Source organism: Telopea speciosissima, chromosome 7 (genome assembly GCF_018873765.1).
Source record: "Telopea speciosissima isolate NSW1024214 ecotype Mountain lineage chromosome 7, Tspe_v1, whole genome shotgun sequence".
NCBI classification, from domain to species: domain Eukaryota; kingdom Viridiplantae; phylum Streptophyta; class Magnoliopsida; order Proteales; family Proteaceae; genus Telopea; species Telopea speciosissima.
The window spans coordinates 36,524,536-36,548,565 of NC_057922.1; the positions used below are offsets into that span (position 1 = coordinate 36,524,536).

The 24,030-nt window shown below is 37.4% G+C and overlaps 1 protein-coding gene across 2 annotated transcripts; it reads left to right on the forward strand.

Annotated features, from left to right (window-relative positions):
- Positions 1 to 262: 262 nt before the first annotated feature.
- Positions 263 to 22,914, forward strand: LOC122667815 (WD repeat-containing protein 48 homolog). Of its 2 annotated transcripts, none has more exons than XM_043864257.1 (19): positions 263 to 431; positions 5,547 to 5,655; positions 6,474 to 6,632; positions 11,143 to 11,208; positions 11,291 to 11,380; positions 11,553 to 11,861; positions 12,061 to 12,158; positions 13,019 to 13,054; positions 13,509 to 13,629; positions 13,761 to 13,997; positions 14,179 to 14,274; positions 14,420 to 14,485; positions 14,618 to 14,656; positions 14,771 to 14,905; positions 15,262 to 15,623; positions 16,160 to 16,253; positions 18,860 to 19,054; positions 21,441 to 21,562; positions 22,405 to 22,914. In XM_043864257.1, the coding sequence occupies exons 2-18, from the start codon at positions 5,557 to 5,559 to the stop codon at positions 21,537 to 21,539; spliced, it is 2,301 nt and encodes a 766-aa protein (XP_043720192.1). In that variant the 5' UTR covers positions 263 to 431; positions 5,547 to 5,556; the 3' UTR covers positions 21,540 to 21,562; positions 22,405 to 22,914. The 2 variants fall into 2 exon arrangements, with proteins under 2 accessions (XP_043720192.1, XP_043720191.1); XM_043864256.1 differs by having other exon boundaries at positions 22,410 to 22,914.
- The last annotated feature ends 1,116 nt before the right edge of the window (positions 22,915 to 24,030 follow it).

The following is a 24,030-nucleotide window of genomic DNA, read 5'->3' on the forward strand; positions in this document are numbered from 1 at the left end:
TCACAAACGCTAATAACAATTAAAAATTAACCAATACAGGTAAGCAAGCACCGTTGGCGTAAAGCCATGAATCTAACAGTCAAAGCTCGAGTGGACGAGCCGTGTTTTCCCCGACTTTGAGTTTCGACCATCACATATTCACATCCAGAAGGCTTCGTCCGTGAGAACAACAAAATGACGAAACTAGCCTTGACTCAGAACATGAAAAAAAAGGAAAAAACTGAGTCAAATGCCTCATTAGACAAAAAAAAAAAAAACAAAGGCCCACTCCCTCTCTCTTTCTTTCGTTTCTCTCTCCCTAATTAACTACAAACAAAGCTGAGGATGTCCACGGCTCCATTTCTGGACTGACCTTCTGTTCGTCCGCAGAACTTCAAGAGTAGAGAGCGAGCGATACTTTTGCAAACTTCTCGTCCATTGAATTGAAGAAGGTTGGACTTTGATTCTATTCGTCTCTGAATTTCTATTCCCTTTTACCGGTTTTTCTCGTTTCTCTGCAGTTAGGACAGATGAGATTTTGTCATGTCCGATTTTTATTTTTTAATCTATGATACCTGTATGATTAGTATTTGGATTGTTACTTCGATTGCAGTATCGGTTGTGCAAAACATAGTTTTTATTGATCTTGATGGATTAAACGGAGACAAAGGGGAAAAGAAAAAACAGAACTTGTTTTTAGGGCTTGTGTAGTTGATAACAGATATAATCGACGACCGTTTTTGTCATTTTAAACCTCTAAACCCCTTGTTGTATTTTTAATGTGTTTATTTTTGTTTTAAATCACGTTGAAAGGCCCTAATCTATTTTGAATCGGTTTCAGAGGTTCTATTACATTGCTGGAATCTCGAGGCACACCCATTAGAATTTATAAGAGTCTGGTCTTAACTGCAACGTAGCTTTTCTCTCTCGTGTGGATGTCTGTGTGTGTGGTGTAGTTTCTTTTGTCAATGCAAAAATTCAAAACGTGAGTCATGTAAGCAGCCAACAATTAAGCTTACTTGTTGACTGAGTTTAACAACGGACTTAGTTGGCAAAAGTGAATGGGAATGAAATGGCAAAGTTTCCGCCAACCAAATGAGTGCTTAGTACAATTTGTAAATGTGATATACCGGATGCATGTTGTCAGTAAAGTGGCTGGGAAATGAGTAATACAACCATCTCTTGAACAAAAGATAAGTTAAGCAATTTTGATACCAAGAACTTTCAATTCCCCCAGCATTGGTAAACTAGTGATGTTTTAAGCCTTCAGTATAGGCTACAAAAATTTGTCATATCATTGAAGATTCCTTAAAGACTTAGCTGTTTTAATATATATATATATATATATATATATATATATATATATATATGGTTGGGGGGGGGGGAGATATGGGTTTATTTCTTATCCTTGGTGGTGAGTCAATCTTTCCAGGTGAATTGGTTGGTTTTATGGTTGAAAAAACCAAAGGTGGTACGGTTGGGAATGCCAAAATCCATTTGATTCTTTGCTTTGAGGTTTTTTGGGGATCATCAAAGAATGTGATTTGAAGAAAAGCAAATATGGTATATTTGATGGTCACGAAATGAGGTAATGCGGGCACTACTCTGAAAATCCATAAAGGCTTCCACATTTGTAACTTTTGTATTACTCTAGCTTGGAAATCACAATGGAAGTGATAATGCCTGGGTCTTTTTTTCTCGTCATTGGTTTCCTCTGCATGGTTGTCTAACTCCAACCCAAGTGTTGAGCATTGCATTCATATGATTGTTGGTGGTTTGGAGTGTTAGAGGTGAAGACTGAATTTGATCCTAGGTCCCAACTTGAGTCCAAGGTCAAGCTTTAAAGCATTGATGCAGTTTTGAAAGCATTAAAGCAAGGAAATTGCAATCTTTAAGGACCAATTGGGTCCTAACTGGGAAGTTTCCTTCTTTTACATGGGGGTTAATGGAAGAAGCTGGAGAAGGGTAGAGTGAAATTCTAAGGGTATTGTTATTGATCTGAATGCTGTGCAGGCATTGTCTAATGAAGACTATCATTTGCTTAAGGTCTCTGTATCCAATACTTGTAATCTTGTATGATGGAATGTAAGGGAATCCGACTACTAAATTAAAATAACAGAAAAAGGCATAAAAGAAGGAGAAACTTGTATGTTGGAGGATGATCTTACAATTTTTGGAAATATTTATTTATGTAATTTCTTATTACAGTAAGGAAAAGTCATGAGACAATGGCTTTGAAATCATTTGATAAATGATAATACAACACAAGTGTTTGAAATTGCTTATTGATTTTCAACGGAACTTTTGGAATTTCGAATTAACTTTCCACAACAGTGGGCCTCCAAAGTGTGAAAGTATTCAACTAAGACCCAATTCCCCTCTGAAGCTATTGACTAGGGGCAAACAGAGAGATTTGATATGATATAGGATTATCTTTCCATAATAGTAGACCTGAAACGTGTAAAATTAAGTGCCAAAAACCTATACATTAATTAAGCACCAAATACCTATATAATTAACACCAAATACCTAATGTAAGACTAGAACCAGAATAGGTCTAATCCCAGACAGGATCAATTAGAAAACCTCCAGAGTCTTAGGAGAAAGAGGCATGCATCGTTATCTCTGAGGGGTCGTATTTCTTTGGGTTGGTAGTAATGGGATGGTTTCATTATCTGTTGAAGCTCAACTGAAGTTGAATAATCTTTTGAAGAATTAAGTTGAAATCCCCAATAGAAGAAACCGATGCAATGATCTTGATGTAGTAATCTTCAAGAAATCGATGTGACAATCAGTTGAAAGAAATCTCAAAAGCTTGTAGCACTCTTGAGATCGATTTGAACAAAATTAGGGTTTGGAATCAAGAACAGATGGAAGAGGATGGGGGAAGGGATTGGGCATCTCACATTCTCACCCTAGGCTTCTCACCTATCCTATCAAGGATTTCAACATTGCATAAGCAACTTTTCTATTCATTAAAATTCGTGTATAATGCTGGCCTCCCTTACAAATTTATATAGAAGACTCAAAAATAGACTTAGACACTAAAAAGGAAAGGCCTAACCCTATCCTTAATTAATAATGTATCCTAAATTGACTAGGAAAGTGAAATAATAAAGAAAACATACTCAAAACAAGGCTCTAACTGAACTAATGAAGTAAATCTTGTTTTCTTACTTTCTGATTAAATTGGTCGATTACAAAGTAAACCCATGGGATCAAAGTCCCAATACATATATGACCCAACCCAAAGCTTATTTTCAATAAAATAAACTCTTTAGGTGACTTATCTACATCAATAACCTTAAGAAAGCAATCTGTACTTTCCACAGCAGTAGGCCTACAAATTGTGAAATTAAGCACCAAATAATACACAAGCACACACACAGCGAGGTAGGGTTATGGTGGGTTTTGGTTGGTGAAGAAACTAGGTTGGAAGTAAGGTGTATAGAGTTTGATGGAGATATAATGACTAATGAGCTCTAATGGGTCCTGACGTAGAGTAACAGAAAATAGGAACTGTGGAAAATTAATTTATTCCTCTAGGGTATGTGAGGACTGAAATAAGGTGTGATTCTTTGTGGTTTGAAGGTGGTGAAGAGATAATATTAGGAGGCAAAGAGGCTTAAACTTTAACTAACAAATGGAGTTTGAAGCCCTCACATAGATATGAATCCACAAGACTAGTTAGGAAGAGTTTGGCTACTTGCAAAAATTTTATTCAACTGTGCAGAAATTTGGGGGAGGGGGTAGGTTAGCCAAGAATTTCGTCATTCCCGATTGACTCCTGCAAATTACAGAAGATCTCTGAACAGCTGAAAATTCCAATTAAACCACTTCCTAAGTAATTATAAGATTGACTTTGCTGCTTACCATGATATTTGATTGTTGTTCTTTTGCCTTGTTTCTCTTTTTTTGATGAAAACTAGCCTCATACCTTCTCCAAGTGGTTTCTGGATGCCATACTTTATGTTGAACAACCTTATCTTTCTAGGTGATGTAGGAGCAATCCCTTGGATCGACCCAAACCTGATGGGGGACTCATATGAAGACGAACCAGATCCAATTAGGTTTTTGGGTTTAATAGGATATCTTAGATCATTTATTTATTTAAATTTTTTAGTTGGATTTATGTTGTAATTTTTTTTATTAGGCTAATTAGTGATAGCGTCTATTTAGGAGTTTATGAGTCCCAGTTAGAGTCAAATTTAATTTCAGTTTCAGATTACAATTACGACTCTTTTATTTTCTTCTTTAAATACTAGTTTGTAACCACACAAGATTCAAAATTGGGATGAAAAGATTTTGAATAGGCGATGTTACCAGAATTGTACGAACCGTGTGCCATCCTCTCTCTCCCCCCCCTGAAATCTCTTCTTCCATTCTTATTTTCTCTAAACCCTCTCATCTCTCTCTTTATTTCTCTTTCAGTATTTCCTTTCCTCCTTTCCTTGTTGTTAACCGATTGCTGCCATCAAGAGCATCTCTGTTTTCTCGTCAGCGAATATCTTACCAAAGTTTACTTTGCTGATTGAAATCTGGAGCAGGGTTGTTGTTACTGAGATTTAGCAGGCTGGGTTGCGATTCGAACCTTATAATCTCAGTTCGTAAGGGCTTTCATGTGGTGAACACCGAAACCAACTCATACCTGGATTTGTGTTTACTGATAGGTTCGGTAGCACACCTAGAGTCTCGTTCCTTCATGAGCTGTTTGGTCTATTGGTATCTGATTCATAGAGGTCACTGTGTTGCGAATCAAACCCTGAAGTTTTTTGTCGATTGAAGCTCTCTAGAGGGAGATTTCTCTTCTGCAACAAAACAGGTTTCTGTCCAATTTCTGGATTCATGTGTGGCCAAGGTTGAAGATGATGCATCTTTTCCCTTTTGACAATATTTAAGTCTATTTTGGTTTGTTTTTTTGTCATCATTAACTTCCCTTTTTGTCGTTACATGTCTATCACCTCCTCCCCCATGAGTCTCTTGCTTTCTTATTTTATTCTTTTAGTTTCCATTAATACCCCTTACTTCTACCCTTATTCTACTTTGTCCTACTTTAACAATCCCTTCCAAGATTGTCCCTAGACAATAAATAGTAAATCCTTTCAAGTCCCATTGCTTTTTAGTTACCAATAGCCACTAGAAATTTCTGGTATATTACCAGATTGCCACTGGTTGTTAGATTTGAGCTATTTGTTGGTCGGGTGGGCTCATAAGCGATCTGAGTCGTGGTTTTGGAACCCTGGAACCGCATCACTAGGTTTTGGCAAGCTGAGTTTGTGCAATTAACTTTATAAGCAGGAAACTCAAGCTTTGAACCTTAGGGTTGTGATGAGCTTTAGTTGACTCTCAGAGAAACTTCAAGGTGGTGGGGCCATCTGAGCTGGTAAAAGCTTAGTCCAGCTTTGCTTGTTCGCAGCCATATCAGATGATACAATAATGCGCCAGCTAAGCCTGCATTTTGATAGAGTTATTTTAGAAGTGAAGAGGTTGAACTCACGATTCTATTGATGGTACCAGTGAACCTGGTATCTAAATATTAAACTTACCATTTCTGTGATCTGTTTCAGGGGTTTTGCAATGCACCGTGTGGGTAGTGCGGGGAATACATCCAACTCATCCCGCCCAAGGAAGGAAAAGAGGTTGACGTATGTTTTGAATGATGCTGATGACACAAAGGTGAAGTCATGATTTCATCTTTTCATTCTCATTATCAGTTTCATTATGGAGCCTTTCAGAAATTGAAAGGGCACTTACTTGCTCTTATATAATAAGTTCAATAATAGAGTATGTTTTTTTTTATGAACCTGCTCTCTTCATCATTTTTTTTTTATCCTTGTAAGTTTGTCAAGATTCATGTTAGATTTTCCCATAACCTGATAATGCTAATATTGCTACATGCTCCCACATTTAATGGTATGATTTGCATTGGATCTCTCTCCTGTTGGTTCCGTTGGTTGCTTACAAAATTAGGAAAGTGAATTAAAACAAATTTGGAAAATGAAATTAAATACAGTTAGAATTTTCTGTAGCTATTTGGTTATCTTGTAAATTTGAAAGAGATGGAAATATAGTTCATATTTTATTCCTTTTTTCAAATATTTAAATGGTGTATTCGTTTTAATTATTAGTTAGAAAGTGGGAGATCTTCCTTGAGAGCGATTTTCATCAGAAGATGATGAAAATTTTTGCAGTAGAGAAGATAGAAATTGCCTGTACATCAGATGATCAAATTCTATTGGAAAGTGAGTTTTCAGGTAACCTGGAACTCACAAAATTAGTTTCCAATAGAAATTGATTTTCGGTTTGCTATTTTCCTGGCAACCACAGAGGGCCTTAGGATTGTGATGCTCTTTATTTATGTTTGCAAAATTACTATTTTTGAGAAGAAAAAGGACAAATATTTTCCTTATGTGCTATAGGATAGGATTCTAATCATGGCTTGCAGTTCTCCTGTCAGCTATACCCCTCTAATTTGACATGTTGTCTATTTGCAGCACTGTGCAGGTGTAAATTGCTTGGCGTTATTAAGGACGCCGGTACCTGATGGTTGTGATTATCTTTTCACTGGAAGCCGAGATGGAACACTGAAGAGATGGGCTCTGGCTGAAGATACTGCCACCTGCTCTGCTACATTTGAGTCTCATGTTGACTGGGTATATTTCTTTCCTTTCTTTTTGCTTGTACTTTTCTCTAGACTGCCATCTCTTTTCAGTTTTCTCTAAACCAAAATTAATAGAGTATTAGGACATGGAGTGCTCCTCTTGCCTAAAAAGCAAGGGGTAAGCCTCACAAGCATGACTGTTTCATAGTTAGTCAATACATAAAATACTTGAATATTTATGTTAATAAGAAAAAAAAGGTAAAGTAATATATGACAATGGTGAAAATTAATATTAAGCATTGAGACAGTTCCTGTATTGCTCATTTCAAGGTGGGTTTCTGATGCAGACAAGTCACCTAGAGGGCTTATTTTATTGGAAATATGCTTTGGGTTGGGTTATCTATGTGTTGCGCCTTTGATCCCATGTGTTTTCATTGTAATGGGCCTAAAATATGAGTAGAAGGTAGGCATATGGGATTAGGCATAGTTAATTCTTTTTAATTTTAAGTTGTTTAATTGGTTTTGAATTCCCTCACCTTGTGTGAAAGTTTCCTTTTATTATTATGCTACTTATTTATGTTGCTTAGTGGTAGGATTTACTTTCCTATTCAGATTAGGACTACTACTAGTTTTCTCTTTAAATGCTAGTAAGAGCCATTGGCTCACAGACAATTTATGATTAACATAGTTGTCAAGGCGTCCAGGCACCTTTGTCGCCTTGATTTTGGACCTTCTCCAACGCCTTGGGTCACCTAGACGCTGTGACAACTATGATGATTAATGAAGTTTGAAGTTTCTTCAAGAATGCTGTGCGATTCGGTCATGGTGAGATTCTGATCCTGTTTGGTGTGAAGCCATAGTTATCATTCTTCTCTCGGCTTCTCTGTTTTGCTTGCTGAAATTCGATTTAACTTAAAATTGAGAGGGATTTTCATCTCCTTTTATTACTGTTTATATGCTGTTCATACTTGGAATTAAATCACTGCAAGAACCCCTTTAAATAGACCTGGCAGATACCTTGTTTTTGAGTCCCTTTTGCTGAAAACAAGATTTAGTTTATTGGAGAATCTGTCCATCAGATTTCTCCCAGATTTTGGGGCATTCAAGGACCACCCAAGAGGTTTCTTCAACCAAGTTTTGAAGCTGATCAGAATCTCTGATCTGCTGCCATTTAAAATCTCCTGTTTCTTTCCTGTGTTCTATTTCAGACCTGAAGTTCCTTCTATTACTTGAAATCTGACCATTAGATGAAAATCAGGTTTTGGGGATTACATTAACTCTGTTGAACCATTCAGGTTTGAACCTGGTTCTTCTTGGCCTGGGTTTTCCAGGCTTGGTCGAGCTGGTCCAATCTGGTGTGTGTAACCACATCATACTATGTATCTTGGTCTGACATGGAGAAGATCAATAATCCTATCTGATTTCTGGCAATGAAGCCAAGGACAGCCTATGAGTAGATCCGGTTATCTCAGTATTCACATAAAGCAACACTCTTTTGGTGCTGTGTCTGCAAAAAAGGGCGTACCTAGTGCACAAAGCTCCTGCCACTGCTGGGTCTGGGGTGGGGCAGATGAGCGCAACCTTATCCCTGCTTCGCGGAGAGGCTGTTTCCAGATTCGAACCTGTGACCACCCGGTCGCAATGGAGCAACCTTACCGTTGCGTCAAGGCCTGCCCTCTTTTGCTGAGTACTGTGCAAAAAATAAATTGTGGTGGCACAACCTGCTGCCAAAAAATAGTGACCATCATTGGGGTTGGGTTGGGTGGTATGGATCTAGGCATGGAGGTGTTCTAAGTGATGCGTGACTGATGTAAATAAGTCACTTAGAGGGCTTCTTTTATTGAAAATAAGCTTTGGATTGGGTTATGTAGGTGTTGGGCTTTTGATCCCATGGGTTTATTTTGTAATTGGCCAATTTAATGGGCCTAAAATATGGGTAAAAAAAATAGGAAAACGGGATTTACTTCCTTAGTTTAGTTAGAGTCCTATTTTCAGTTTGTTTTCTTTATTATTTCATTTTCTTAGTCAATTTAGGTTACCTTATTAGTTAAGGATAGGGTTAGGCCTTTTCTTTTTAATGTCCAAGTCTATTTTTGAGTCTTCTATATAAGTTTGTAAGGGAGGCCAGTATGGGACGCAAATTTGATTAATGAAATATTGGCTTTAGCCTTCGTTAAAAATCCTGAGATAGGTTGGGTGAGATGCAAAGGGTGAGTTGAGATAGCCATCCCCTTCCCCAATCCCCCTCCATTGATCTCCAATCAAGCTCCATTCAAGTTTCAATTCTGCCATAGCTGATCTCTTGAAGAAATATATTCAGCTGCTGGAAATTCTCTGCAAGGTTCAAGATATTTTCAAACAACAAGAAAGTCTGAAATTGAAATTCTGCAATTATTCTTCTTCTTCTTCCCTTCTAGAAGGTCACATGCAAGGTGATTTTTGCGAGAATTCTGCCCAGCCATCGTTAGAACCTGTTGAAATTTTGATCGAATCTTCCTCAAACCCTACGAGAGACTCGATCCAAATTTCATTACCATCAACACAGCCGATTGTCTGAAATTATCCTTTTGCCCCTCAATCCTATTTCTACTAGGAATCCTCAATAACTTCAGATTTAGTCATCTGATTTAACTATAACTTTCAGCATCTCTTCTCTCCCATAGAATCCACACTCTCCAAACTTAACCCTAACGTCAAACCCTAGGTCCTATCAAACCCTTACCTAGTTTCACAATTTCTCATATTTTAACCTAGCCGATTTCCCTAATCCCTAGCAGATCCTGGTTGTTGGTTCTAGTTGGTCTCCTACCAATCTAGAATTACATTAGTGACACCCCTAGGGGTATAATACAATTAGAGCTAGATGCAATATGGAGAACTCAGAGGTAGCCCGTTGGGTGACAAGATGGAGAAATTTGACTGAACTAGTTGATGGTTCAAGTTGGATGCTCTCAATCTAATATACTAATACAGTGCTAATACCGAACTAGTAAGCCCCAGTGGGAGATCAGCTTGCAACATGATCGTAACGAATGAAACCAAATTTCCAAAAAAATTTAATGACAGAGAATCAAGGAATCAGATTCAGGAAAAATTCTGGTCATAGGCTCTAATTGGATGGGAGAACATAACATCAGAAATCAGTCTTGATTCAATGGTCTAATTCTTAGGATATGAAGATTCCTACTTGAAGAAGGAATTCCCAAATCTGAGAATCGATAGAAGATTTAGACAAACCAGGTCAGAGATTGATTTCAGTACCAAATACATGCTTAATGGTAGTAAGAAATTTCAGATCAGACTTAGAAAACAGAACTTGGAAACCAATTAAACCAAAATCAGACTTTTAGTAGGAAAACAGGAAATTATTTTCAAGTTTGAATTTTGAAGCTGTAAGAAGATTCAGAACTGAAACCAATTGCTAAGTATGGAAGCCTAATTAAAATCCAATGGTTAGATTTGAAGTTTCAGAAAATTCCTAGCTGGAGTAGGAATTCAAGAAACCAGAAAAAAGGGATAAGATTTTATGCTAAGAATAGAATCAGAATTAGAAGTTAATATGGAGAGAGTAGAGAATTGCAGAAACTAATCTCTTTATCAGTGGAGCAGAAGAGAAGAGAAGAGAGGAAATCCGGTCTGGGATACCAATCCTGTATGCCAAGCTCAACAACTGTGAAATTCTTAATTGAAAACTCATATTCTTACTCAAATCATCTCCAATTGAATTGATGGAGGTGCATTACACATATAAAGACCTAAAATTCATAAATTAATTCATAAAATGCCTCTTAATCACTCTCTTGTATTGACTTAAAGTAGATGGTCGCTAAAAGAAACTCGTAAAAGTTATTAAGTATCCTCATCTAACTCAAACACTTGACTACTAATCCTGTGTACTAATATTACCCCCACTTTATAGGCTTATAAATTAGTCACATTACAATGAAACCCAAGAAAATAAAAGGCCCAGCCTACAATATAACTACGCAATACTCAATTTCAGCTCATTGAACTGCCACCAGCACCTTGTGGGTCTCCCAAGCTTGCGACAAGGCTTCCTACAGGATTACAATCTAATGGCAACTGCATCAATTATGAAGGTTAGGTTGGCAAGGAAGTTGATTGAGTTAGTGGAGTAAGATGTTTTAGGCTTTTAGCAGAAGCTACAGACCTAGATAGAGTTGGTCAGTTGAATTGTGGGATACATGTTACTGGCCCCAAATAGTTGGGATAGTGTTTGCTGGAACGATTAAGAGTGTATCTACAACTAATTCATATTGCAGATTTTGATTGGAAGATTGAATTGTGGGCATAGTATTCTCTTGTGCTTGTTCATCTTTGAAGTAGGTGATTGAAATGTTCATCCACTACGTTCTGTTACTTCTGTTCAACTTCTGATGTTAATGGACATTTCTTCATGCTCTAGGTTTTAATTTACCTTGACAATTTCTCTGTGCTATGGTTTCTATTTATTTCGAGATTACCCCTTTGAATTTTCAATCTTTGGATGTCCAGCATGCTGCTTATGCATTAACGAGTTATATAATTCTTTGGTTGTGTAGGTCAATGACGCAGTCCTTGCGGGTGATAACATCCTTGTGTCATGTTCCTCTGACACCACCGTCAAGGTTCGTTGGCTTCAGTAAATTATTGTTGGTTTTGCAGTCATTGCTGTATTACTAACTTATTTCTTCTATTGGGATACTTCAGACTTGGAATTGCTTGTCTGATGGGACTTGTACAAGAACTCTCCGTCAACACTCTGACTATGTTACTTGTCTTGCATCAACCCAGAAAAATGTAATTTCTTAGTCAATCCGAGGTCCTTAATTTCCTGCATGATAGTAACTTTTGTTGTAGAGATATTGTTTATATTTCAGTTAGATTTGATGGTGCTGGATGTGCTTATCCATACTACTTTTTGCTTGGTCTCTATGAGTTTCTGATCTTTTTGTAGTGTCATGCATTTTAGAGCAATATTGTTGCCTCTGGTGGCCTTGGTGGGGAGGTTTTCATTTGGGACCTTGAAGCTGCACTTGTTCCAGTCTCAAAGTCCACTGATGCAATGGAAGATGATTCTTCAAATGGTCTAATTGGTACTGGGAATTCTGGGCTGCCCATTACAAGTTTACGTTCTATTAGTTCAAGCAGCAGCATTTCACTCCACCCGACACAGTCACATGGATATGGTCCTATTGCTGCTAAGGGCCATAAAGAGTCTGTCTATGCTTTGGCAATGAATGATGATGGAAGCCTACTTGTTTCTGGTGGAACTGAGAAGGTACGTTTTTTGACGGTTGATATTATCTTCCTAGTTCCTATTTCCAATGCTTACTTCTATATTACCGTAGCCTTACAATTAGCTATGTTTGTACTTATGTTTTCTTGATGTTGTCATATGGGTTAATTACTGCTTTAAAAATTGGAGGCAATAATTCTTTTGAGTGTGATCTGCCTCAGTAACCTATTGTTCTCTGTAGGTTGTGCGTGTTTGGGATCCTAGAACTGGTTCAAAGACTATGAAGTTAAGGGGGCACACAGATAACATAAGGACTCTGCTTCTGGATCCTACTGGGAGGTTGGTCACTGGAATTTCATTCTATTTGATAAGAGTTGTTTCTTTGCCTTAGTCTAATTGACTGTGTTCATTCACATGTAACAAGAGGAGTTCAGTGTACCAAGTGCTTCATGTGTAAAAGTAAGGGCTTCATAAGCTTTTCTTTGCATGTGCTATCTAGCAAACCTATTCCCAGAAGGTCTTGTTCATTATTGGCTGGCTTCATCGATCCTTTTCTTCTATTCCATTTTAACTGTGATGATATCTGCTGCCAAAGCATTTATTTTGCATTCTTTCTTGAATCTTAGTAGTTTGATCTACATCTTTACTTGTCTTCAGGAATCCCGTTATCCATTCTGTTCTATCTTGGTTCAAAGTTTCTCTTAAAGCATCAATGGTCAATTCTTTTCTGGGTACCATAATTCACAACCTCATTGCCTTTTTATCATCTCCATTGAGTCCTCAATTTTCGCAAAATCATTACTCGGGTGCAGTATTTGTTGCACATCCAAGCCTATCTCAATGTTCTTTGCCTTATCTTGTCACCTGTTTGTTGGTATCCTTAAATTGTCTCAAATGTGTTCATCTCTAAATGGAAATAGTCAGTAGTGCCTGAACAACACTTTCCAAGTCATGATCTCCTGCTTCATCCAGTTCTAAGTTCTCCATTTTGTCAATCCCTGTTGACAAACATGACTTGGATAGTTGGATTGTGTGGGCCCCTTCAAAGAACCTCCTCAAAAGAATCCCAAAACAAAAATGTACCTGGATTTGGATATATGAGTTAGTCATAGATGTAGTTGTTTGGGACTCTTTTTAACCATCTATCCAGTTTCATTGTTTTAGATAACCTAACGATTATTTTCATTCTTTTGATGCAGATTCTGCTTATCAGGATCCTCTGATTCTATGATCAGGTAAGTTTTGTTGTTTCTGTTTTAGTTCTCAGGGGTTTGACCATATGTTTGATACCGTAGTGAGCAACTGTGAGCTCATTATGGATTAGAATGGTTTGGGTTTGAAAAGATCTGTGATGTGTAGCTTTCACTTTCCTCTACAAAATTGTCATTTTCTATATAAATGTTCTCTGTGCCGGGGTCGCATCCTGTGCCCAGACACATGGGGGGTGGGCGAAATGACCACCCTGCCCCCCTGAATGGCAGCAATTTCAGCCCTTTGTTTTTATATTATAGAAAAAAAGATTTTATTCTATAGAGCAATGATTTTTGCTTATATGGGAACAGTTGTATTCATTTTTTTAGCAGAACTGTGGATAGACTTCTTGAAAAAAGAGAAAAAGGAAATGGACTTGGTGCTGCATGTGTTGATTGATTTCCCTTGTTTTCTTCTCCCCCACCCCCCTCTTTGTAGACTATGGGATCTTGGCCAGCAGCGTTGTGTACATTCCTATGCTGTGCATACAGACTCTGTTTGGGCACTTGCCAGCACTCCAACATTCAGCCATGTTTATAGTGGTGGGAGGGACCTTTCTGTATGTAACTTTTCTCAGAGGAACTTAATGAGTCTTATTTGGATGATTTGCTTCTACAGGTTTACCTGACATTTTATTTTGAATTGACATAATCTTTTTTCTCTTTTGCACAATTCTGGATGTTATTTCAGTTATATCTAACAGACTTGGCAACAAGAGAGAGTGTGCTGCTTTGCACCAAAGAACACCCTATTTTGCAACTTGCGTTGCATGATGATAGCATATGGGTTGCAACAACAGATTCTTCAGTACGTAAGTGGCCGGCTGATGGACGTAACCCACAGAAGGTTTTTCAAAAAGGTGGTTCATTTTTGGCTGGCAATTTGTCCTTTTCCAGGGCAAGAGCTTGTTTAGAAGGATCTACTCCCGTGAGTCATACATGACCCTATTTATTACATACATGAATAATGCATTTAACAATCTTTTCTCATTTTAAAGTGTTGTACTTCCATGTTATGGTGGCCTTTTAATTTGGTGATTTTCTTTTGGTTTCTTGTATATGACTGTTACTCTGGTATGAGTGGTATTGACTATTTGACATTTTCCCAGGTACCTGTTTACAAAGAACCATCATTTACAATTCCTGGAACCCCAGGAATCGTTCAGCATGAAATATTAAACAACAGAAGGCATGTCCTGACTAAGGTGATTATGAAGCTTGCCCCCATCTTCTAAATGCTACAATTTTTTTTTTTTTTTGGGTGTAAATACCTATTGAGATTTGACACTTCAAGTTGTCTTTTATTGCCTATAGCTATAACTTAATGTTATTGTTATTTATCTTTGATAGGATACAGCGGATTCAGTTAAGCTATGGGAGATCACAAGGGGAATTGTGGTTGAGGATTATGGCAAGGTTTTCAGAATAAATTGGTTGCATACTTGCATTGACTAGGCAGTTCTTAAATAGTAATTAAATATAATATAAAAAACTTTCTGTTAGTGGGTTGGCTTTATAGTACTAATACCCATGATGTCTCATTTGCAGGTTTCATTTGAAGAGAAGAAGGAAGAACTATTTGAGATGGTATAGATGCTCTTTTCTTCTTTTTTCCCCCTCTCTATTTGGTAGTTATATTGTTAAATTTTTTTGGGGACATATTATTGTGTTTTATACTTTTATGTATTTTGGCTTCTCCAGGTGAGTATTCCTGCATGGTTCACTACAGATACTAGGCTTGGAAGCTTGTCTATCCATTTGGACACACCACAATGCTTTTCTGCTGAAATGTATTCTGCTGACCTTAACATTCCTGGGAAACCTGAGGATGACAAGGTAAGCATGACTCTTCACGGATCATTCTAGAATTAAAGATGTATTCTTTGGTTATTGTCTTATTCTTGGGTGTTTCAAACATTATGTTTCTTCGACATCAAGCCTTTTGTGCCAACCTTTAGTTTAATTTTTGTAAAAATTTTGGAGGTTTATGTTTGTTGATTATTGTGAGAGTGATCATCTTATCGTTGCTCGAAAGCTCCAATGTGTTTGTTATGCATGCTAGCCAATTGCTAGTAAGTGCTCCAGAATAATATGGTAGATTTAATTGATTGATTAAATTTCAATCACTTGTTCTAGTTTGATTGGGGCTAGCTTTTTATTGTATTGACTTACATGTGAATGTGATTCTGCAGGTCAATCTAGCACGAGAGACACTTAAAGGTTTGTTGGCTCATTGGTTGGGCAAAAGAAGGCAAAGGATAGCATCGCAAGCTTCAGCCAATGGTGATGTTTCATCAGGGAAGGATTTTTCTGCTAGAAATCATTCCCATTCAAGAGTTGAGGTTGATGGTAATGCAGAAAATGACTCGATGGTTTACCCTCCATTTGAGTTTTCAACAGTTTCTTCTCCTTCTATAATTACTGAGGGCTCCCATGGAGGCCCATGGAGAAAGAAGATCACTTCGTTTGATGGTACTGAAGATGAGAAGGATTTTCCATGGTGGTGTATTGATTGTGTTTTGAATAATCGATTGCCACCAAAAGAAAATACCAAGTAATAATCTGACCTTGATGCATGACTGCTTTTTATAGACACATTAAATGTGAAAATCAATTGATTAGGCTGCTATTTGTTTATGTTCCTTGTGTCGAGATGCTTTGCTGCTTGTGATTGATCCTGTGAAGGAAAGGCATTTTATTGTAGTCAGATAAGCTAATGATTAGGTGGGGATATTTGTTACTACTCGTGCCTTTGTGCTCTTATCTGACAAACCAAAACCTTGCATGGCCAAGTTGAAAGTGATATAGTACACCCCCAAGAAAAGGGAAACAAGAAAAAAAAGAAGGAAATCCCTATTGCTGGCCAGCTTGATGGGTTATTATAAACTGTACTCTCCTCTTGCAACACTTTTGTTAGGGGGGGGGGTTGTGGAAAAGAAAAAGAGAAGAGCAGGAAAACTATATCCTGATAGGAAAATAATCCTTCGCCTTTTCAATTTTTGATAATATTATGCATGTGGTTCAGTTGCTTGTTCTCTGTATGTAGCTAAAAGCAGTTCTTAAATTATGTTCCATGTTACTTTTCTGCAGGTGCAGCTTTTATTTACAACCTTGTGAAGGATCTGCTGCCCAAATCGTCACACAGGGAAAGCTCAGTGCACCTCGGATATTGCGAATACATAAAGTAAGGGTTTATCTCTGGTATATATGGCAGTGAATTCTGTATTGGGTTCAGCCACCATCCGTGGGAGTCGAGATGGTTCACCTGGTTTTCTTGGAAACATGTAACCTGAAGACAATCATTACTGGGATATCACATATACTAACTGACACATGGAATGCTCATGATCTTGAATGATGTACTCATGAATGCAATTTGTGTTCTAGATATTTCCATATATAAACTGGTATGCATGCAAAACAGTTGATACATATTGAACAAGTTTGAAGAATGCCAATACAGGTTTTAAGAAATGCTGTGTGGACTGTGAAGTCTGGTTTTTTACCGCTAAAACACAAAAAAATAAAATAAAAAAGCTATTTTAATCCTCCCTTACCTAGATTTTCAGTATGTTTGTATAAATTTTTATGAAGGTGAAATACTTAAAACTATTGCACCAAGAAATGAAGAAAAGATAAGGAGAACAGAAATTATTTTCCACCGTATCATATTGAATTCAGTTTTTGAAACCAAATTTTTGTGAATGTGTTTGGTATCTGCTTCTGAGTCAGTGACTTTGAATTGTTGACCTGTAGCCATTTTTCGTGTCTCAAGAGTCAAGAACTGTAGTCATATTTCAATGTGTAAAAAGGCTGTTGGCAAGTTAATATCTAATGAACCGAGCATGTTGCTGTGTTGTGTGTCATTGTACAATGTCCTGATTTGGTATTTACAAAATTGGTCGTGTCAATTAACATCAAAATGTATATATGTTGATGATGCTTTTGTTTTTCTCAATCTTTGATAAATTATACCATGAGAAACTATCAGATACAAAGATAAGGTAACTAATGATACTCGACTCACCAAGTCTGTCACAAACCTTTTGTTGGGGCTACATGAATTTTGTTCTACCATTCCACTCTTAAGATCATATCTTTCAACTTCAAGGTCCTTTGAAAACAGAAATAAACTTTTGAAAAAGAATCTCTTCTTGTTTAGAAATTAGAAGTTAAATACATCAGGTGCAGAGCTGCAGATGAAGAGTCGATTGACCACGTATCTAGGACAATAAATATACGCAGCGGCAGTAGTAGGTGGCATCTTCTCTTTGTTTTTGTTAATAAGTTTGCCTGTGGCATTTTCATAATTTCAGGGTAAGTCTATGTCAGGTGGGTTACTATGTTTTTGTCTGAGACTCTGACTTAAAGTATGTTTGATTTTTCAAACTCCAAATAGAAGTAGAAGTTAGTAAAGAAATTTCTTTTTTTGGGGGGAGGGGTGTGGTACTCTGGATAAAGGCTGTGACTTAGTATTAAACCTAGTACTGGAATGAAATAAAGTTGTTTCTTCATTGGAGATAACTGCAGTCTCGGATATTATAGTATCCTAGGTCTCTCTTCTTTTTCTTCTTATCAGTCTTCAAGAAAAAAATTATATTTATTTTATATTGCTGTTTCTTATCAGCAATCTGGGCCTGATGACTATATTATTATCCAATTTCCCCTAGACCTTCACTTGTTAAACTCAAACCCTCATTGCCTCTTTTCCTGGTTGGATATAGAAACAAGCATAATTTGTATTCTATTCCTATTTTTTCTTTTATTGCGTTGTAAATTTGACGAGTGTTCAGGACTCAGTGAAATGGTTGTAGGTTGAAATTGATGATTTGTGGAGTCAAGCTTGTTTGTGGTTTGAGTTAAAGGAAAAGAGAGGAAAGGAAGAGGGTAGAACTGCATGAGGAGGGGATGGTTATATAAAGTTCTTGTGAGGTTCGGGATATTGAATACTGGTTTACTGGGGGTTTGTTAAATATGTCTAGGGTGAGGTGCCACACAAGGAACTAGGTTTCAAATCTTCTTATTTATAGGTGTGTATTTGTGTGTGTGTGTGTGCCATTTCATTTAAATATGTTGGGGTCATGGTTCAAAAACTCGCCGACTTTTCGACAACTCCGAGATGAAACAGGAGGCGAAACCGAGAATCAGCACTGTTTCGCCGAAATTGCGCTCATTTCGGTTGCAAAATGCACTTTTTCATCGAAATTTCGGTCCCCCCCCCCCCCCTGGAAAATGACCAAGCAAAATTCATGGGAAAAAAAAAATACTGTTTTGGCAGAATTTCGGTCGTTTTGGTCTGACTGAAATGAGATTTGAACTATGGTTGGGGTTCTGTATAACGTGAGTTACGTCTTCGAAATTTCAATGCCTCCCTTTTGGTTCATCTGTGTATTATCCACACTGTTTGATTTATTATATCACGGGGATAATGATGCATGGATTAGAATTTGCAGAACTAGACTCTTTGAAATTATTGCATATGGAAAGCACTTATGCATGAAATAGAGCACTTGGATGTCAGTATATTTTATTATGTACACATGGACATCTATTGTATAAATTATATGCACTAAATTAGTACATTACATATGATGGTGTGTTATTTTTTTTTTTATTTGTCTGTGGGTGTATATATCTGTATATGGATAATTGTATGCATTCAAATTGTTGGAGCATCGAATTGATCTGGCTTTGTTCAATAATAATTTTGTTGATAAGTAATCCTGTCATTTACCCTTTTATTTGCCTAGTCACTATTGGATACATAAACATATGGTTTTGTGTCTGCAGGTTGTCAACTATGTTGTAGAAAAAATGGTTCTTGACAAACCATCGGATGGTGCGAATTCTGATGGAACATTTGCTCCAGTACTGGGTGTTGGTCACTCACAACTGTCGACACTTGGGAGTGATATCTCCTTCCGTCCTGGCTTGAAGACCTGGCAGAAGCTAAAACCTTCGATAGAGATCTTGTGCAATAATCAGGCAAGTCAACTTAAATATGAAAGACATCAAATAGCACCTCTATTATCTTCCTTCAGAAACCCCCCCACCCAATAAAAAAAGAAGAAAATCAACTAAGAAAAAGTCAGGGACAACTTGCATTACTATGAAGTCTGCAGTTGCTGTTGTTTTCAACCATGCTTTTATAACAACTGAAAGAGCACCAACATGATTCAAAGCCATTGAGGTGATGTGATCCATGGTTTAGAATCCCCAAAATTACCGTTTTGTTTTGAACGGACAAAAAAAAGACGGAAAAAAGGGAATTGTTTATTTGTATCTCGTGTGAGAATGATCAAATCCCTGCTAGTAATGGATTATGGTCATTATAGTAAAACACATGTTGGTGCCAGGTAGAAACAATGCCTCCTCTTTCGTATAATGTAAAATCCGAACAATCTGAAGCTTTTGAGGAAGACAGTGGAGTTGTAAAGAACTCTAAACAATATTACCATTTAAAATCTCTCACAATCTAAACCCCCCCCCCCTCCAGAAGATCTGGTGGATTTTTGCAACTTGCTGTTTCATGATGCTACCATAAATTGACCAACACAGAATCTCTAGAAATTTGGCTATACATGAACGATGGACTTTGGGGTTTCAGAAGATACCGATGAAGCTATTGATTTCGTAGAGAACAAAGGCCCTTAACGGTTTCTAAGGCCTGGAACAGATCTGATTTACATGTTGTTCTAACCCACTTCTATGCCCAAAGAAAATAAGATTCTCCCTAATAGCTGCTGAGTGGATAGCTTTCAACTAAGAATAATGCAACTAATCTATCTCTACCAACTTAAATCATAAACAAATTAGAACCTAGGTGATTTGTATCAATTTGGACACTTTTTTTTTAATGAGAAATGCCAAACCCGAAGCAAGCCATCCCTGAGAGAAGTAAATGAATTCCAAAGATCGTGGACAAATCTGAAGAGGTTTTCCTGTATGCTCATCACAGAATATTTTTAGATCCCAAGAACCTGATGCTGGATATCTGTGAAGACCACCTGTAACAAGTTGTACCATAATTGCACAACAGTACAGTTATTGGGGCCAAGGTTGTCTAGGCGGTTTGTTTTGGGGTGCCTTGGTTGGTGTCGCCTTAAGTTTTTCCACCCCTCGGTCGCCTTGATAACTATGATTGGGCCTAATAGGTCTTCAAAGGAATTGTTGATACCTACCATAAAGTGAAATCAAAGCTCAGAAATAGAAACACACTAGATGTTTAGGATCGCCTATAGAGTCTCCAACAAAAGGCTCTGTGATTCCTTTCTAGACCAGAGCAAAATTTGAGTACTAAGTCTCAAAGACCTTTTGGTGTCCAGAAAACAAGTGTCAGTTAACTTACTGAAATGATAGACTTTAGTTGGCCCTTCCTTAAAAGATGATAGTAGTTTTCTTTTCTATAATTTATTACCATGCTCCATCTCCATCTCTTCAATTCATCATCTTCAATTTTTTGAGCTACAGTCTACACCTCCCAAAAAACGGAAAATTTTGAGCTTCGATGTGGAAATATGTACTAACTAGAGTTTGTGTATTAGGATCCTCTCTTGAAGAAACATGACAATGGTTCTGCTGGCATTGTTTTTTCGCTAACTTTGCCACAAGCGTGCAGAATCTTAGTTCCATTATCCTTGGATTGGATGGGAAGTTTTATGTGTTGAAAGTCTCCTGTATCACTCTTTTGGGTAGGACTATCTTGATAAGAACACATCAAGACAACCTTCGGGAATCTGGAAATCTTAAAATATGATCATTCTTCTACTTTACTTTCTCATGAACATATCCCTTTTTGGTACATTAAAACATTTCCAAATTATGATTGTTTTTAGTTTCAAGTCCTGATCCAGTAAACAGTCACATTAAAATATATATATAAAAAAAAAGAGAATCAGAGCTTGCCTGATTCCTTTTTTTTTGTTTTTGTTTCTGAACATATTGGAAATTCAAATTATAAAACAAAAATCTGCATATTGAGCTTATTAAAAATAGGTCAATGCTGCAGCAGAGATTTCTCATAGTTACTTTGTTCAAAGGGCAGGACAAGTGTCTCTGGGTCCTGTATCTAGCAGCAATTGCAGAAGTTTCCTTTAGTACCTGTGTTCTTTGAGGACCTCCAGTTGGAACAGTTACTAAAGCTTGAAAAGAGCAAGTAGAGTCATACACTGAGGATTATAATATATACATCATCCTAGGAGAAACTCATGACTTGTAGTTTGGTAAACAATGCGAATCAGATTAACAGGGATATTTTATTGACCTTTCTGTTAAATAGGAATATCAACATAGGTGCCTGATTTTAAATTGTTTTATATATTGTGATGGTGCGTCTTTTTTCATCATTTGACTGAATGAAAGCCTTTTTCAGGTCTTATCCCCAGACATGAGCTTAGCCACAGTTCGAGCATATATATGGAAGAAACCTGATGATTTGGTCCTTAATTACAGACTAATGCAAGGACGATGATTCTGTAGGACAACTTCAAGTAGGTGAGTGCAGCCTGATTGATCTTATATTACACATATTGGCATCTTCTGGTCCAGTTACATCTTTCTAAATTTTTTTTTTTGGGGTTGGGGGGGAATGATTTATTTCTTGTTAATTGAAGATGGCAATTAAATTCTAATTCAATGAGATTTTGAATTTGAAAATTTCCACCTTAATTTGTACCCCCAAAGAAAAAGAAATTTCATCATAATCATTCTTGGTAAACTTACTGAGGAATGCTTTCCTGGATGGCTCTCTTAGGAATACATTCCTGTATCGCCCTGATATTTGCCATGGGATTAGTCTGATGCGGCCCAAATTGTGTGGGAAGGCCTGAGATCCCCTGCTCACATGTCAAGCTTCAGCTTGGAATACACTAAGTTTCGAAATAAAGCTTTGAAAATCCACCAAGAAAATGGAAATTTTTGAGAAAGGTTGAAAGCAAATGGATGGATTAAAATACAAGGGGAAATTCTAATATTTAGTTGTAAAATTTGATTTGTGGTAGAACCAGACCATGCCTTATTTAACAGTTGGAATTGCCACATCACCCTTCCATGTGGCACAATTAGATGAACAAAGGAGGCCTTCCTATGTGGCCTGTACTAGAACCTTTTGCCAACTTGAGAATAATCTCTTGGGTGTTTCTGAGTATAAGCTTTAATTAACTATTGAGTATGAGAGTGAGTTTCTTGATAAACAGGACTTCAATCTTGAAGTCCCTGTGGATGTAGTTGAGTTTGAATTTTTGAGATTTTTTATACCAGGAAAAAAAAAACCCTGAGAAGATGGGTTAGTGTGAACATTTTGTCTGACATTCTAAGTGTTCCTTCTCTGCTCCCAGTGTAGATGCTTGTGGGAATGAGCATTCTGGTCAAGTGGAAATTGTGGGGGCCATCTACAACTGTGTAAAATATAAATGTAATTGATTCTTCGGAAATGCTGGCCATGATCGTAACGGTTTATTGGTTTCATGAAAGCTGGAAAGCTGATCACTCAAGATGAAGCTTTGGATATTCTCCAAAATTTGCAGAGAGGGTCCAGGTTCAGCTTCTTGTTTTGATGAGTGATCTTCCAAATTTCAAGTTTTGTTTCTCAGGCATGCAGATGGGCGGCCATTGCTTTGGATGAGTTCGTAAAAGATAACAGGAGGTTGGCAGATATGGAGAAGCTCAAGAATCCCCCTGAGAGGAGATAAATTAGGAACAATATGGTTGAGAGCATTGTAGAAGTGAATGTGGGGTGCCTAATGGGAGAACTTTTGTTTAGGAGTTAATTGGTCCTTAGAAATAAGACGATTCCATCTGTGTCAAACATGTCATTCAATATATATCAGTGTATATTTATTTCTCTTGTATCGTTGTGTCCATGATTTCTTTTGTGGAATGTTGAATTAGGTGATGATCAGAAGTTTTGCAGTGTCTTTACATGTGCTCTCTTTTTCTTAGTATGTACTCACTGTGAAGGGGATAATTTTGGATTTAGAGTTTACTCTTCAGTTAAAGCTAAACCAACTCTGCAGCTCAAAGTATGGACTTTTTTTTACTAGTTACCCAGATGTGATGGTCAAGTAAAAAAGTGAGCTGAACCAACAATGCATTGGGCCAGAAGCAGTAAAACCTGGTTCATACTAGATTCCACTTTCCGTGGTTGAACTGGTCCAGGGTTTCAAAAATCGAATCAGGTAAAACCAGACAATTCTAATCGGAATTGTCCGATCAGGATCCTGATTTCGACCAATCTGAATCAGCTGATACAGGAAGTGTTTCGATCCAGGAAGTGTTTTGTACTTTTAGCCAATTCCGCTGCCGATTCCTCTTACTTAGAACCTTAAATTGGACAATTAGTTTCGATTGTTGTCTTATGGAGTCGGTGTTTGTGCGATGAACTCCTTCTAAGACCTTTGGATTGGGTTCATGGTTTTAAAATTGGTATCGGTCATCTTGGAAATCGATATGATACCAATACGGATTAGCTCTTCCAGTTCTACTCTTGGTTTGTACCGTTCCACCGATACGGAGTGAGCCTGGTATCAGTATCGGCCTGTGCCAATGCCAACCTGGATCCATCTGCCAATCTGAGATCAATACCTCAAAAAACATGGGTCCTTATCCAAAATGTAGGGTTAGGGCAAATTAAGGCCGATTTCTCTCCGATTCTGGAGGCTTTAAATCCTGATTGGGGTTTCTTGAAAGACCTGTGTGTAAGCAATTAAGCATCAGGGCCACTGAAGATGGGTATTTGTCATTTTGTGTAAATAGAATCTAGGATTAAAATCTTTTGGTATCTCCCTTCTACTCCATCTTAAATTCTCTTTCGGTTTTTGAATTTTGTTTGGTTGACAGTAATGTGTGGTGGTTATCAAAAACAAAAGACAGTAATGTGTGGGCCAGAGTAGTACCAGGCGTTCTTAATCTGATGGTAGAGGTGGAGACAAAGATGGTTGATTCTACAGACGGAATAGAGGAAT

Coding starts and splice junctions, on each gene's coding strand:
- LOC122667815 (XM_043864257.1), top strand. CDS start 5,557: ATGCACCGTGTGGGTAGTGCGGGGAATACATCCAACTCATCCCGCCCA. Junction 11,381..11,552: donor TTGCATCAACCCAGAAAAAT/GTAATTTCTTAG, acceptor CATGCATTTTAG/AGCAATATTGTTGCCTCTGG. Junction 11,862..12,060: donor TTTCTGGTGGAACTGAGAAG/GTACGTTTTTTG, acceptor TGTTCTCTGTAG/GTTGTGCGTGTTTGGGATCC.